A 15,299-nucleotide genomic window follows, 5' to 3' on the forward strand; every position below is an offset into this window, starting at 1 on the left:
TCAGTAGTCGTTGGAGAATGATATGTGCCTCTGGAGGGTAGTTCTCACGATGAATAAATTACCTTCCAGAGCTTCCTCTCTCCGTTGGCTGTCGGGAGGCTAGATGACTAACTCAGCTTCTAGCTTCAAGGATGACTGGAGTAGATGAGATGAGGCTGGGCCTTTGAGACTAAGCTAGTTAGTAAATATTACTGGTATGTCATTAAAACTAATGGTCAGTGAAGAAGTGGTGTTACATTCCCCCTAGTTATGACCCTTTCTTCTTTAATCAGATTGAGTTTGTCCCTCATAAGACGTGATTAAATGTTTCCCTGCAACATTAAGTACTTGATGGGGCAACGCTAGAGCTGCGACGTGAGCAGTCCTTGCAAAGTTGTCGCTGGGAAGCTGGCGGCGTCTGGGGCTTCGAGGGCATTGCAAATCTATGGCATATCTGGGCTTATGTCTAGCCAGCTTGGAAACAGGACAGTTGTGGCAACGTCATACTCCATGAGTGCTAATTTAGCCTGCTAAATGTGCAGAGAAGCTGCTTCCCAAATGGAGCTCCCACTGCAGACGTGCCCTTTTTGTGTGTTAGGCTTCTGGCAGACCAGGCGCCGGTTTCAGTCTCTTCTTCTCCAGGAGGCTTCTGTCCTCCCATCTCCTTGCTATCCCCAGTTCGCTGCCTGCCTCCTTGCTAAGGCAACGCTGAGTGCAGGAAAGCGGTCGAGAGACAAAGCCTTAACCCTTCTGCTAAAGCCAAGAAAGCCTATTTCTGACAGGGGGGAAGCATAAAGGTTGTATAAAGCTGCTGTGTGTGTGAAGTTAGTTTAACCACGGAGCATCACTGCTCTTTCAAGTGCAAGTCAAGCAGTCATCACCAAAACATGAAAAACACTTGTCGTCGTCCTAAATACAGACACGCTGTGATGAGACAGCTGATTGGCCTTGCTGACACTGTGTTTTGGCCCCTAACTTCTCCTTGTGTATTTTTGCTTTTTCATAATATATAGGCTGTGCTAGGCAGACGTGATTCTTCCGTGGCACTCTCGACAGCCTGCAAACAGTGTGCGGTGCCTGACTCTGAGGCTAAAAGGCTGCCAATCAGCGGCATCTTGCAAATATTAATTGGATCTTTTTCAGCTGCTAGCATCATCAGCGGAAAGAACTGTATTAAGGACTCTTCCGTAGAGATTTTAACAAGCTAGTTTTTAATCTGACCTAACAAGTCTCTTTGCCCTTCAAGGCCTAATTCACAATCTGTAAAATACAATAAAAATAAAAAAAGATGCATTAAACAGGGAATATCTGACTAGAACAAAGCTGAATGCCTACTGCTAGAAAAAGAAAAGCACTTGACAGGTCATTTTTGTAGTCCCTTCATATTCCTCTCTTTTTCTTGCTGTTGGGATAGATGCTTGTTCCCACACAGAGCATCATCAGCTCCTCAAGGAGAAATGGTAAAAGTCCTAATAATCCTCCATTCACGACCTCTCCACATAACTCCAACATCATATATTCAGCTTCGTGATCACTTTATGGTCAAGGGGAACAGAAGGAGGGCTGAAAAAGGTGCAGAGGCTCTTGAAAAAAAATAGATTATCCATTTCGGTCCTTACCTCTCTACTGTCCAAGTACCTTGTAACCTTTAATGGATTCACCTTTATAACAACCTATGAAGAAGGAAAATTTGTTTATTTTATAAATGATGGTGTGAAACATAGGGTGAATTTAATGATGTGGGCAAGTGCCTCAGTCCAGAAGATAATTCAAATGTATATCTAAACATAGTACCCTAATGGCTAAGCCATCCTTTAGTGCTCAGAGTAACGAATTCATAGTCGTTCTGCAGAATTATAATCTAATCTTTTTGAGGATATATGCTGATAGATCTGGAAATTGTTCCCTGCTAGAAAAATCCATTTTAATATACTATTTATGAGTAACATATATTTGTGAAACGTTCACCAAAAAAACCCTTCGGTTTGAGTTATTTAAAAAGAAACTCCCCACAAATAACTACTTTGATGAAGTATTTAAAGATCATTTTTATTTTTATAAATATACAGAAAATTCAGAGCATCTAGAACCTAAAATATTCCTTTTAATATAGTGCTTTAATATAAAATTCTGTCAGTCTCACAGAATCTGCCCTGCACTTTTCATTAGTAATGAATAAAACAGGATTTTTGACTTTGCTTTGAGAGCAAGTCTGTTCGAGCCTATTGCATAAAAATAAGATCTCAAATGTTTTCAAACATTCATGTAGCGACTGCAGATTGTTACTATAACTGGATAAACAGCAAGTTTTCAGTTGTGCGGGCTCCGTAGATTGTTGAATTTGAAATCTATTTCTTCAATCTGTGCCTTCACCATTTCTTCCCAGCTGGTATCGGAGAACGTTTTACCCTTCCCTGCGAACCGTGGTTGCTGTATTCTTGCACCGTCGCGCTCACTGCGGCGTGGACAGCGCTGCCCTGCGCGGGCCGTTCGTCGCGTGCGTGTGTGCCTGTCGTTACAGGTCCCCCGTCACGTTTGGGGGGGGAATGAGTTTTTGCACCCACCAGAGAGGGAAGGTTTCGTTATCACAGTAATTAAACTAACATTAGCATTCAGGCAACTTTAAATATCGCAAGCTGCCGCCGGTGCCCTTGTGGAGCCCTATTGCAGCAGAATTGGGCTAGCTCGTTATTTTTTTGGCTTTTACCCGTCTTTTTTTATGATGTGCTGGATATTCTGCTTATGTGACTCTCTGCAGCCGAACCCTTTAACCCCTTGCGAGCCGCTAATCCGGAGCAGCGGCTGCTAAGTGCCAGCGCGCTTTCCGCGCGGGTGCCTGCGGGGAGAGGGGGGCTGGAAAGGAAACGACCCTTCAGCAGCAGCTTCACTCCCTGGCAGCAAAATATAATTCAGTTCGCGTCTTCTCTCGGTTTATTCCGTTTCTGGTGTGGATTGTTGGGCATTCGCTGTAAACACTTCGAGCCCTTAGAAACATGGTAGTTAATTACTGAAGTCAGAAATCTGCCTTGCACTGACGCAGAAGCGTTTGAGGGCATATTTACTCGACTAGCTCACTGAGCTGCTCAGGGTGGGGGAAGACGCGTGCAGTCTGGCTCACAAGGAATTATTGCAAATGCATGTTCTGCTAAAGAAAAAAAAAGCACTGCACAGTCACTTCGCATTACTGCTGGTACTACATCAGCTCAGTCTCACCCTAAGTTACATTCTTATGTTCATTTAAAACAAGCAATGAAATTTGGTATGAATCTCTGACGAACAGAAACCAAATTTATTCCCTATAGGATAAAATACAGTCAGAGCTGAATTTTTCTTTATTCTTTAGATGCTGCTTCTTTCCTTTTAGTTCCTGAAACAGGAAGCAATGTTAAACAGGGAAAGAAAAGACAGAAAATCTTTCTTTTTTGACATGTTATGTTTTCTTTTCCAGTTCTCTTCAGTGCTCCTCAGTCTAGTATTTTTAATCCTTCCTCTAGGTTATTCGTTGTATGACAATAAATTGACGTCTCTAACTGTTACTATTGGGCGTGATAGTTCAGTTGCTTGAGCAAAATGTTTCCTATACAAAATATCCTTGGAAATGGACGGTCAAGCTCCTCCAGCTTTTCTTCCAAACTTTTTTGTGAAATTTATTTTGTATGTGAGCTTTCCAGCTAAGCGATCTTTAAAACATCTTAGCCGTGTGTGGCACTTTGTGGCCCTCTAAGTAAGAGCATGATTTGACCCTGATGTCCTTACATGTAATTTCCTTCTCTCCTAGTGCCATGTAACATATACTGTGTTCTTTTTTCACCTGAAATAGCTCAAAAGCGTAAATAAAGTGCTTTGGGGCACCATAGAATGAGAATGTGTTGCTATGCCACTCTCTTATATTTATATACATGTATGCATGTATACATGTATGCATGAACAATCGCATTATTGTTAAGTTCTCTTTATATAAGGAGAAAGCCTCAGCGTGCTGCTGAAGATTTGGTGTCATATTCCAACAAAACAATTAGAGGGAGTCGAAAGTTCACACTGCAGCTGAACACTGAGCTCTGATCACCTGCAAATGCTGGCTGGGTTCAAGCTGCCCTTCGAGCCTTCGAAGGCTCCTCCATTGCCTGGCCCCGTCGCTGGCGAGCTTTCTGCAGACTGTCACACATATCAGTGGGAGTGAGCTGAATTTACGTGATGTAAAAGCAAGCCAGCATGCATGTGAATAGAAAAAAGCCTTAGTCACAAAATGGGTTTTAATAGTGGACTAGCAATATATATGTATATATTTAAGCACATTTGTTTTAAGCACGGTAAGAGAATACTGCAAAATAGGTAGCGGTGGATGCAGGGAAGGAAGAGAGGTTTCCTTGTGCAGAGAGAAAACAAAGTCATGCTGGCTTTTTCCTGTGCCATAGATTTCATCCTATTTCCTCTGAATTTTCTTGTTCCAAGAGCTTTCCTTCAAAGCAGCTGCCCATCTTTGCAGCACTATGTTTTGCTTATCAGCCTCTCTAGGCACTTAGGTAGTTGCTGTCACCATAGTGTCAGAAGCATTCAGAAATGTTAAAAATGGGTAGCAAAGCTGTCTCTTCCCTTGCTTTCCCTTGCCTTTCTGTATAGCTTAACTGACTGTGTAGCTGGAGAGAGAATGAGTGAAAAACATCCTCAGAAAGGCTTTTGCTTCATTAAATTCCTTCTTCTGTCAACAAATCTGTGCTTTGTGGTGCTGCGGACCCTGCAGACTGCCTGTGATGGTGCTCCTTACCCTCGCAGCAAGATACACGCTTTGGGCAAAATCATAATTTTGCTTTCCATTGCTTTTTAATTACCTTTGTAAATACATCAGAAGGGTTTGTGGGTGATATGCTGATCCCATGTGTTGGGGACACTGACCAGTAAAACTTGCAGTTTTGGAGACTTCTACTGGCAAAAGACTTCAAAAGAAGCTTATCATTAAGCATACTGGCCCACTAGGGCTATTCATACATTCCAGTGTAAGCATATGCTTATGCTCTGGTGTTTTGCTAAATCAGGATTTTATGATCAGACATTGTTCATACTATTAGGCATGTCATTCCACTAACGATGATAAAAAAGCAAGCATCAGTTCACTAGTAAGTGCCTGTAACTTGCCCCCCAAAAAGGAAGGGATTAACTCTTCCAAAGGTAGACGCAGAAGCGTGTCTGACCATTAGAAAGGGTTGTTGGGTCTTATCAGGAATCCTTTTCCTGCATCTAGTATGTTAGTGTATTCTCCTGGGGCTGGAGCAGGTTCAACCAAAGAGCGTCCCTCGCAGGACGGGGTGGACGTGCACGTTTCGGGCCGTGGGGAAGCCCGCGCGGCACGCAGGGGGACCGCTGGGCTGGGAGGGTCGCTGCCGTCCTCCTCGTGGCACAGCACGGAAGCTCCTACCTGCCTGTATGGGGGTGTGCGAGACTGAACCCTGAAATGAGCTACCATGTGCTGCCACTGCTACTGTTTGCACTCCTGGAAGCACAAGGCACACTTCTACTGATGCTTTTGGATAAACGGCCCCTGTAAAAACTGCACTGACCTAGGGTGTAACTATTAGTGCTGTCCTTGCTGTCTGACCTACAACCTATGAGCTGGGCATTGCTCTGCTCTGTTGTAGAGCTTTATTTTTGCTTTTAAAGTAAAGCCCTCTATTTTGTCAAAACGTTCTCCATGTAAATTCCCATACATATGTGTGGAAAAAAGCAGCGGAAGTCACACAATGCCCCAATCCCATGGTAATTCGCAACTTTCTAAGTTGTCACTGTTACGTTTCCTGAATGAATTCTGAAACAGTCAAGAACATATTTTTAAGAAGATCTTTACAAATCGATTACTCTTCTAAAGTTGATGCTATTTTTAAAGATTTTCTCACGTCTTTTATCAAATTAATTTAAATTAAATTGTTTACTTTTAGTTGCCTTTCTGAATTTTTGAAAAGATGGTGCTGAGTTATGAAATTGTGTTGAGTAAATGAGGAGGTGCATGATGTTTACATTGAATAAACTTTATTACAGCTAGCCTTAGGGCTTTAAATTCCAACACCTCATTTGATTTACAATAAATGCTTTTTTGGAGCTCACTAGAATGGTAAGCGGTAGGCCTAATCCTGCAAATTCAGTCCTGGGAACTACACCAATGTTTGTTCTAGACCTCTACAAGTGAGCTATTGCAGCCACTGCATTTTAGGTGTCTGGTCCCCTGAAGTAGGTTAGCTATCTGGCCCCAAGAGCTAGGCACCTAGGCTTCCCGTGAACACTTGGGGAGGTTTAAATGCCTCCAGAAGGCAGTCTCAAATATACGTATGCTGGGCTGTGAGGTTCCTAGGGCCACGCAGTGGGAAATGGTTTCCAAACTGTACATCCCTAGTCCTCTTCAGAGCACACCTAGGAGTATCCTTCAAAACGATGGAGCACACTGCAGAACTTAGCCAATGCCTATCATTAATAAACTGTCTTAACAAATAAAGCATCTGTACAAGAGGGGGAGACCTGAGTTGAGTATATTCCTCAGCTTCAGAGGAAGCCTTAGCTCCAGGAGCTTCCAGCTGGGCTTCTACCCTTGGGAAACATGTAAGGACTCACTGGAGGGACCAGAATCTTGATTTCCTCTTAGTCCCCTCAAATAATGTGTATCTGGTTAGACACTTAAGGAAAGTGAGGACGATGGTTTTGAAATACCTCTGACTGAAGAGGAAATTGAGGAAGAAATCAGCACCTCCTAGTCCCCTTCAGGTCTCAGGGCCCTAGGGCATTACAGTGTAGGTGAAAGGCACTAGGACTTGCTTTGCTCTCCACTCATCTTGTTTTCAAAGGACAGCATCTACATTTGCACTGAGGAAGGGAGCTGATCCTCAGAGGAGTGGGGCTCTGCTCGCCTGTTTTCTGCATGCTGATGTTGCTGATCAGTGCATGTAGCTGTGTCCATGCACTCAACATATAAGCTAAAGTAAATGTCGCAGATTTGCCAGCTCAAGCAGGGATCACACAGCAAGATGCTCTGGCAGGTTCTAAACTAGGAAGCCATAGGCAGGTTTTCCAAATCTCAGTTGTAGGGGAAAGAAGTTTACCTAAATCTCGTTTTAATGACATAAATCTTTGTGTGGGTCCAACCCTTAATTCAGTGCGTACTCACAGTGGTGACAAAGGGACACTTGGTGGCATGGCCAGGCAGGACCCCTACACTGTGGCAAATATATTCTTGCTCTAGGTGCAGAGGCATTTTTAAGAATTTGCTTTTCTCTGCCTTTTCTTGAATTAATGTTAATAAAAGCTGCCCCAACCTCTTCTTTTTCTATATGAACACAAAAATTGCAGCTGCCTGCCAAGTCTGCTGAGAGATGGATGTAATAATTTTCAATTGGACTGGTAGCCCAAAGGGAACCCGATAGCAAGAGATTGACAGATGCAGCATGGATTATCTTGTGCTCTGAACTCAGCCCAATTTGTGGTTTGTTGCAGGTGCTAAAGAGATTGATATTGCTGCTACCCTGGAGCACTTGAGGGACCAGAGACCAGGCATGGTCCAGACAAAGGTACTGTCAATAAATCCACTGGGATTTTAAATACATTAAAGGTCTTTCACAGTAGTTGTTTTCATGACAGAAGAGAGAGGGTATGACCTAATTTAATGCAGGTCGCTTGCTGATTACTCTGTTTGGCTCCTTACCAAGTGAGGTTTATTTATGCTGAAGATTTATCTAGGCTACTTTCTTTGGTGTTTACTGCTCTTTTTTGTACCATCTCTAACATCTATCTTGATTACCATATATGAAGGGCAGTCAAGACAACAATCTATAGCCTACTAAAGAAAATGTGTGCTTAAAAGAATGTTGTTACTTTAATCCTCAAAATACGGATTACTTTTTCAGAGTAGCTTTGGTTAACTATGCATGTAATATTTTTAAAAAGGCTTCAACTTATTAAAGAGAATATTAACTGCTGCATTTGATTTACTTTTTTTTGAAAAAAGTTTTGACTTAAAGGAAATAGTTTAGGAAAAAATCAAGTCATATATAGTAACTTTGAAGGGAATAGCCTAAAGCAATGTCCTTGATGGATGTAGCACAGTGACTACATTTGTACCCTTTGGTAAGGTGAATATCTTACTCTGTAATTACTGTCAGCTGTAACAGTTTTTGAAAATAACTTTTAAAGATAGACAATAGAGTAATTGTCATGCCTTAAACTAGAAATTAATCTCTCTGTGGTTGTTATTTTCAGTGATGCATAGAATGATATTTTGGGGTATTAAGAGCTGCAAAGAAAACATTAGAGAAAGTAGTTCACAGAGACTAAATGAATTGTAAGTTCATTGTAACTTATTGAATGAGAGATCCTGCCCCAAACTGAGTAAAACGCAATGGGGCAGCACTCAGTCTTGGGCAGGCAGGAACTAGCAGAAATGTCTGCAGCATTTAGGGAGTTGAAATTGCTGAGGGACAATGGTGAAACAAATGTGTCCTGCAGCAATCATTGGCTCATAACTTCTCCTGAATCTCTTCCTAATCATTTTATCTTCTCATTAATACTAGAAGTGGTGCTGCAGAACAGTTGGGGAGGGTTAATTATTATTTACCAGTTAAGTAAGTGTATGAAAAATGATTAGCCAACCAAAGCTAGCTAATCTTTTTCTCCATGTAGGACACAAAAATGAACAAATCTTTCTCTACTTTGGTTATTCAGACTGGGAAAAAATGCATAGAGCATCCAATATTCAATATTACGTGTATTAACTCTGAGGGGAGATGTAAGTCCTAAACTACTCTGTAAATGCAGCCCATTTATTTACATGGTAGCTCTGTAGAAATACAGAGCTCTGATTCTAGTTTCTCTCTGTTTGGAGAAATTGTAGTTTCTTACCTCCAGCAAAAGAAAAAACATAGCTCCAGCACCAAAGAATAAGGTTATGCAAACAACTTCTCTAAGTTAACTCAGAAATATTTACCAGAGCACCATGAAAATCTCACTCAAGACATTGTGTTTTTGCCCTCCAAACATTTATTTGGAAGCATTCCAGAAAGAAAATGTATCCACTGTTTTCATCCAGAATGAAAAATTTTCTTAGGATATTGTTTATCTCTTGTCTTGCTCCTTCTTCCATCATTGTCGTTTTCTTGAAACCACCCAAATCACTTATTCGAGCTGATGTCTTGCAAATTATAAATATCTGGTTACATGCTAGCAATGCGCTATCCCTGGAGAATTTTTCTGATGGATTTAAACAAATCCCTGTGCTTTCCCCACTGAATACAAATGAGGAATATTAGACTCTTGGAGTAATTTAAAACAATGGATTAAAAGTCAGGTTAGAAATGCCAATTACAGAATATCCCCAGGCAAAATAAACACCAACTTACTTTAGCAATGTTATTGTGTTTCCAGCAGGCAATGCTCCACATTTTCAATAACCATGTGAAGGATTTGTTTGCAACGTTTTGTCTTCTGGAAGGAATCTTTAATTCAAGAGCACTGTATATAATAAATGTTAATAAAATTATCATAACAACATCCTGAATTTCTGAGAAACATAATAAAGGGTTTGTGGTTTTGCAATTTTTTCGCAGGGGAATCATAAAACAGAGTTGATATGCCACATATGAAAGGAAAAGGTAGTGAAAGAGGAAGAGTATTCTCTGAGAAGAATTTATTTCCTTTTTTTCCCCCTCTCCTTCTGCATCTACATGTAGTTTTTTCATTCTGTTGTATATGATGCATATATTGATTTTCTTGGCATTTTTTTTGAAGTCTGAACAAAAGCAGAGCTTGCTATTATTTTTCTATATATATTTATATTGCCTCTGTGTTTTAGGTGGACTGTCACCACAAAATGCCTGTCCACTTCTATTTTCTAGACAGATTTAGATATTTAAGTTCATCCCCAGATAGTCTTGCATATGTGAATAGCACATGTAAATAATAGTATAGCCATACGAAATAACAACCCGAGCTCCTTTAAGAACTATTGAAACTAATTTCATCCAATTGTTGGTGTTTTCCTGTAAAGGTGTGGGAGGCGTGTTAAGGCTTTTCTTTGAAGAGTAGTAACGCAGAGCAGTGGAAGCTCAGCTATTCGGATTTCTCCTGTGCATATTACCCGAAGGAAGGGGGTGGGCCCTCAGCTGCCAGTCCCAGGAAGGCAGAGTCCTTGCAAATCCCATGCATCTGCTCTGCTCTCCCTTTTTGCAGCACTTCACAGCCAGTTAGGAGCTCTGACAGTGAAGATTATGCTTTGTAAGTTGTTTTGCCTCAGTAACTTAGGGTCACAGCCAGTGCAAGTTGGCGGTCTCTGCTCAAAAAATCCCAAATCTCATCTCCAAAATCCATATCTGAACTTTAGTTTTCATGCTGATCCATCTAAGGTTCTTGGGTGAGAGAGGTAGGGTTTCCTCTGCTGGTAGCATCGCACTCTCTGCTTGTGTTTGCCGCTGCGAGGGCTGAAGACACTCGTAGGTCAGAGGGTTCCCCAGTTTGGCAGCTGTTCACAGTAAGGTGAACACGTGTTGGACTGGCAAGGTTTAAGGGCAGATTTGCTCAGTGAATAAATGGAGGGTGATTTAAGGTACTTTCAGCTATGGAGCTGGTATTTAAGTATTGTAGTTCCTGATTTTATGAGCTTTTCCTCACTGCAAAATGTTCAGATGAAGAGTACATTAGCTAGCCTCATTACTACAGGAGATGGCAGCTTCTCTTCTTCCGAACTGACGCCTACATCTTGGAAGAGACATCTCATCATCTCTGAAATTTGGCTGGATCACCGTGTCAGCCCCGTGCTCGCTCGGATCAGCCTTGTTGTTATGTTCACCATGCTCCAAGGCCTGGGGACCGGCTGCAGTGCTCGCGTCGGGTGGCTGGAGCAATAGGGATCCCCGCTGTCGATGTCCCAGCAGCACAGCGTCTGCTCTGCCCATCTCCTGTCAGCTCAAGTGGGAGGGTTTCACGTCATGCCTGGGTCTCGGGAACAGCTTTCAAGCCTCTTTGGGTAGTCACTAAGGTCTTTTGCCTCATTCAACAGACTCTGGAGGCTGCACTGATAAGGTCAGGTGGCTACTCATTCTCCCCACTGAGTCTGTTTTCCTCAGAGCCTAATGCCTCTCGCATGTTGTCCCAACGCCCCGAAGCATTTTTAGCAGGTACAAGCACCTGGTTTTGTTCTGATGCTGTGTGTCCAGATGAATGCCCTCTCTGCCTCGTCTGCCCTCCAGCTACTCTCCGTATGCTCTGTCATGAAATGCAGCTGCTTCGAGGTGGCCACCAGCACTTCCAGACTCTTCTTTAAATGCGGAGACCTTGGGGAGTGGAGGGAGGGAGAGGCAGGCATATACACCATTTTCAGTGCCTAATGAGGCTGAGTCCTTACTCTTTAGGGTGAATTGATGTCTGACTAAAAGTTACTGGATGCCATCCAGCAAATGTACAAGGATGCCACTTTGACAGGCAAGCAGATAGAAAAATTCTTGAACATAAGGTGTCTCTAAGAATTCAGTCTGACTTCTTTTCATCTGTTCGTGTCCAACAACTGTACCCGTCATTTCTTGTCTCTGTGGCATATCCACGTAGGAGATGACTCTGCAGCAGGGCAGGACAAGGCAGAGAAGACTGACACTGAACTGAGGAGTTACTGGTCACCCAACTTTCTGAACTATGACTTGTACATCAGTAATTTGTCCTTTCATCCTTCCTGCAGATTTCCACAGTAAAGTGAAACACGGAAAAATGCAACATAAATAAACACTGTTAGTCCAGTAATTGCCTTTAGGGGATGACTGAATTCTGCACCCACATGTTGTTGCTGCGTACGTACCTTCACCCATGCTGCACAGCTCCAGACAGCTAGTGTGAACTGAAGGTCTGAAGATACCTACTAGAGCACCGATCTCCAAGCCCATAGGCACAGATAGTGGCTCTTCAGTGATCTCAGGATACTTTTCAGGGTACATCTCAGACATCCTCTCTCAAAGTCAGTCCTTTCACAGCTCTTGACTGCTGTTGGCTTAAACTGCCAGAATACTTGTAGAAAATCCAGACACTTCAGCACAGTCCTTGACTCATGTCCTTCAATTGCTTATACTATGACTAAATTTGTCTTTTTTGATCTGAAAAGAAGCAAATTCAAAATCGGCCTGTCAGATCTTTCAGTAAGCTAAATTTCTGAGAAAAATTCCTTACTTAGAAAATACCACGTGTTAGCCTTGAGGAAGTAAAACTCCTTATGTAAGACTAGGCAGTTCAGGAACATGTTAGGGTTGTGCTTAGGTGAGGTGGGCATTCATGCCTGTCCTTTACACCTCTGCTGACCCAGCACAGAAATCTGTTAGTAGTTTTGCTTTTATGCTTACAGAAAATCAGTAGCAAACAAAAATTTTCTCAAGTATTTCTTAAATGGCAAGAGAGCAATCTAAATATTGTTAGGTAATAGTTGGGTGCAGAAAAAGCAGTTTAAAGGGCAGCTGAAAAAAAAAAGAAAAAATGAGTAAAGCAAAGAGCAGATACTGTTTTGTATAATAGATAAAGTGTGAGGAAATATTTATTCCAGCTGATTTCAGCTAGAAACACTTCTGAGAGAAGCCGAAGGCTCTCTTTTGCAGTGTCTCACCTATTTCATATCTCAATTATGCTAATACATTTCCATCTGTGTGTTGGAAGGAAATGACTAGTGATCAGCTACTCCCAAACCTTTCTGACCAAGCAGTTGCAATGTATCATGTGTCCCAATAGCTTGGTTTCTCCTACCAACATTTTTCTCCATTAAAATGACTCTAGCTTGAAGATGCTGTCAAACATGGTATATGACATCAATAGTCGCCGAACGTTTTGTTCCTTGCCATTGGAGTGTACCGTCTGCCTTGAGTATTCATATTTTTAGCAATGTCTTGCGGATGCTTTGCTGCAGAGTAGTGCACCTGGCTTTCTGGAAGTGTGATGTTTTATTATTCAGGGTGTGTGTTTGTTCTCTCCGCAGGAGCAGTTTGAGTTTGCTTTGACAGCAGTTGCAGAGGAAGTGAATGCAATACTCAAGGCACTTCCACAGTGACCGGCCCAGGCTCCTAAAGGCTCCCTGAGGATCCAGCCCTCGTTTCCTTATCCTCAGTCCCTGTGAATGTTCTTGGAAACCGTGACCTGACCTTAACTGTGTATCTTCTGTTGTAACCACATAGTGATAGGGTCCTTACAAACTTCTTTAGCTGGTAAAAAAGTTCAACAGTTAAAATGTGTATTCTGTTTTTTGGGGGGGGGAAGCTAAATAAATTTTACAAGGTACACTGAAGCCTCGGATTAAGCATCAGAACAGTCCATCCAGTTCCTTTCACATCCTCGAAGCCCTGAATGTCACACTTTGAAAGCACACATTCGTATTCTTAATAGCAAATATACAGTATTGTGGGTAATTAGTGCAGTCAATATCGTCTCAGAAAACAGTGCTCTGTTATATTTTGTAACTTCTCAAAGGCTGACTGAGAGCGGGGGCCTGAAAGGGATGGTGATTGTTCCGATACAATGCCAAGCAAGAGCCCGAACCGACGCCGCGGGGGTCGGTAAACACAGGTCCAGGCTCCGGCAAAAGAGCGCTTGCACCTTTTCATGCTGGGCTTTGGCAAGCAAATGTTTTCTTAACTGTTGTTTACTTTTCAGCTTTGTGCCATGAATGGAAGAAAATCTCAGCTATAAGTAAATAGGCCTGCGCGGTCGTTGCAACTGGGGAGAAAGAGTTGGTCACATTAATGGGGAGCCGGGGGATAATGAGCACAACAGCTCTTCCTGGGCACCTACCACTGACACAGCAGAGTAGGAGAGAGTAATCTAACCCAAAGTGACAAGCAAAGGCCTTGTCAGCAGCCAGGTAAACGTTACGGAGCTGTTACGGAAACAGACTGTTGATTTTATGAGATTACTGGGGAAAAGAATGGACTCTCCTCTCTATATTTTTGCATTTCTTTCTGTAAAAACTGTGCCGTGCCATCCTTTTTGGACCAGGAAGTATATTTCTATACATGCCTGGCTGAAGAAAAAGTCTCCAGTCTGCATTTTATGATTCACATGGAGTTTGTCTGATCCAGACATTTGTTGCATCTCTCTGCAGAGGCTCTTGCCTTGTTCTGAATGATATGTTTTAACTAATTATTATGGGATAAAGAAGTGCGCGGGTTCAATCGCAGAGGTTATTGTGTTCTAAAAAGCCTAATGCCTACTGTTGCAAAGTGATGCTAAAATATGTATGTAAATGGTTTGGTTATGCAATTTTGCTTACATGAATTTACAGTTTCAGTTGTGGTACTCTTCTGGAGGGATGGCAACGTCTAACAGACAGGACTCTGGTTTGTTCGATTGAAGGGCCTACAGGTAAAATGTGCTTACGTGATCGAAGCTCCTAATTCCATTTTCAAAAGTGAATTTGAATTACATCTAAGATACTAAATGTCTACTTTCCTCTTGAAAATGGGACATGAGCACTTTTTCATGTTATCTAACATCTCTGTGATTTAAGGTTTCTGGGTGTTTTTTTCCCCAAAATCTTAATGGTAGTGTATGCTTGAAACCATGCCAGGTTAATTATTTGACTTCAGCATTGGAAACCATATAATTGTTTTTAATTTGGGAGGGGGAAGCTTTTATAAACTTCTATTCAGTGAAATGTTAAAGAGCCAATATTGCAGAGTTCTGCTGGAACAGCTAACTGGCACCTACTGAAATCAACCATGTTGCAAATTTGTGTTGTAGGCGTGGATATTGGTGATTTTTTTTCTTTTTAGCAATTAAAGAGTTATTAAAAAAAAAGAAAGCAGAAGACTTGTTACTTTTCTCCATACATTTTTGTATGCGCTATTTGGTATACACTGTTGCTTAATTTGTGCATCTTATTACCATGGCAGTGCAGAGCAGTAACTGCAGATGCCATCATCCTCTTAAGTACACATACTGTACATTAAGCCACATGTTTATTTTATGGCCAAAGCATTTTAGAGCTTTCCTAGCAATAACTAAAAAAACTAATGGAGTATGAATGAGAAAATTGCCTTTTTCATTTGATAATTTAGGTTTAACAGGATTCTTTTATTACCTTAGCTAACACAAAATTGCAGATCAGGGCAGATGAGATCAGTCTGAGCAGTATCAGCAAGTGTTTGAAGTAGATTTACTGCCAGCCGTATGCAGCCGCTTTCTGAAAAGACAGGTAGCTCTATCCAAATGAGCTGGCGAAGGAATCAAAATCAGGTCATCCTAAACCTTCCTATGATCAGGTGAAATTGCTTTGCAGTGCAAGTTGCTGTGCCATTCCCAGCTGCCAAAGAAATAAGGGGGTTTTAGCA

General features: G+C 41.9%; 1 protein-coding gene across 1 annotated transcript in view; it reads left to right on the forward strand.

Annotated features, from left to right (window-relative positions):
• PTPRN2 (protein tyrosine phosphatase receptor type N2) overlaps nucleotides 1–14,776 on the forward strand; it is a 592,277-nt gene extending 577,501 nt beyond the window's left edge. Inside the window, exons 22-23 of the mRNA XM_085317725.1 lie at nucleotides 7,453–7,526; nucleotides 12,953–14,776. Of these exons, the coding sequence (XP_085173851.1) occupies nucleotides 7,453–7,526; nucleotides 12,953–13,024 (146 nt within the window). The 3' untranslated portion in view covers nucleotides 13,025–14,776. The remainder of the gene's footprint in view (nucleotides 1–7,452; nucleotides 7,527–12,952) is intronic.
• Nucleotides 14,777–15,299: the final 523 nt, after the last annotated feature.

The sequence above is a fragment of the Rhea americana genome, unplaced genomic scaffold (genome assembly GCF_003343005.1).
Source record: "Rhea americana isolate MKP2758 unplaced genomic scaffold, rheAme1 scaffold_50, whole genome shotgun sequence".
Classification (NCBI taxonomy): Eukaryota; Metazoa; Chordata; class Aves; order Rheiformes; family Rheidae; genus Rhea; species Rhea americana.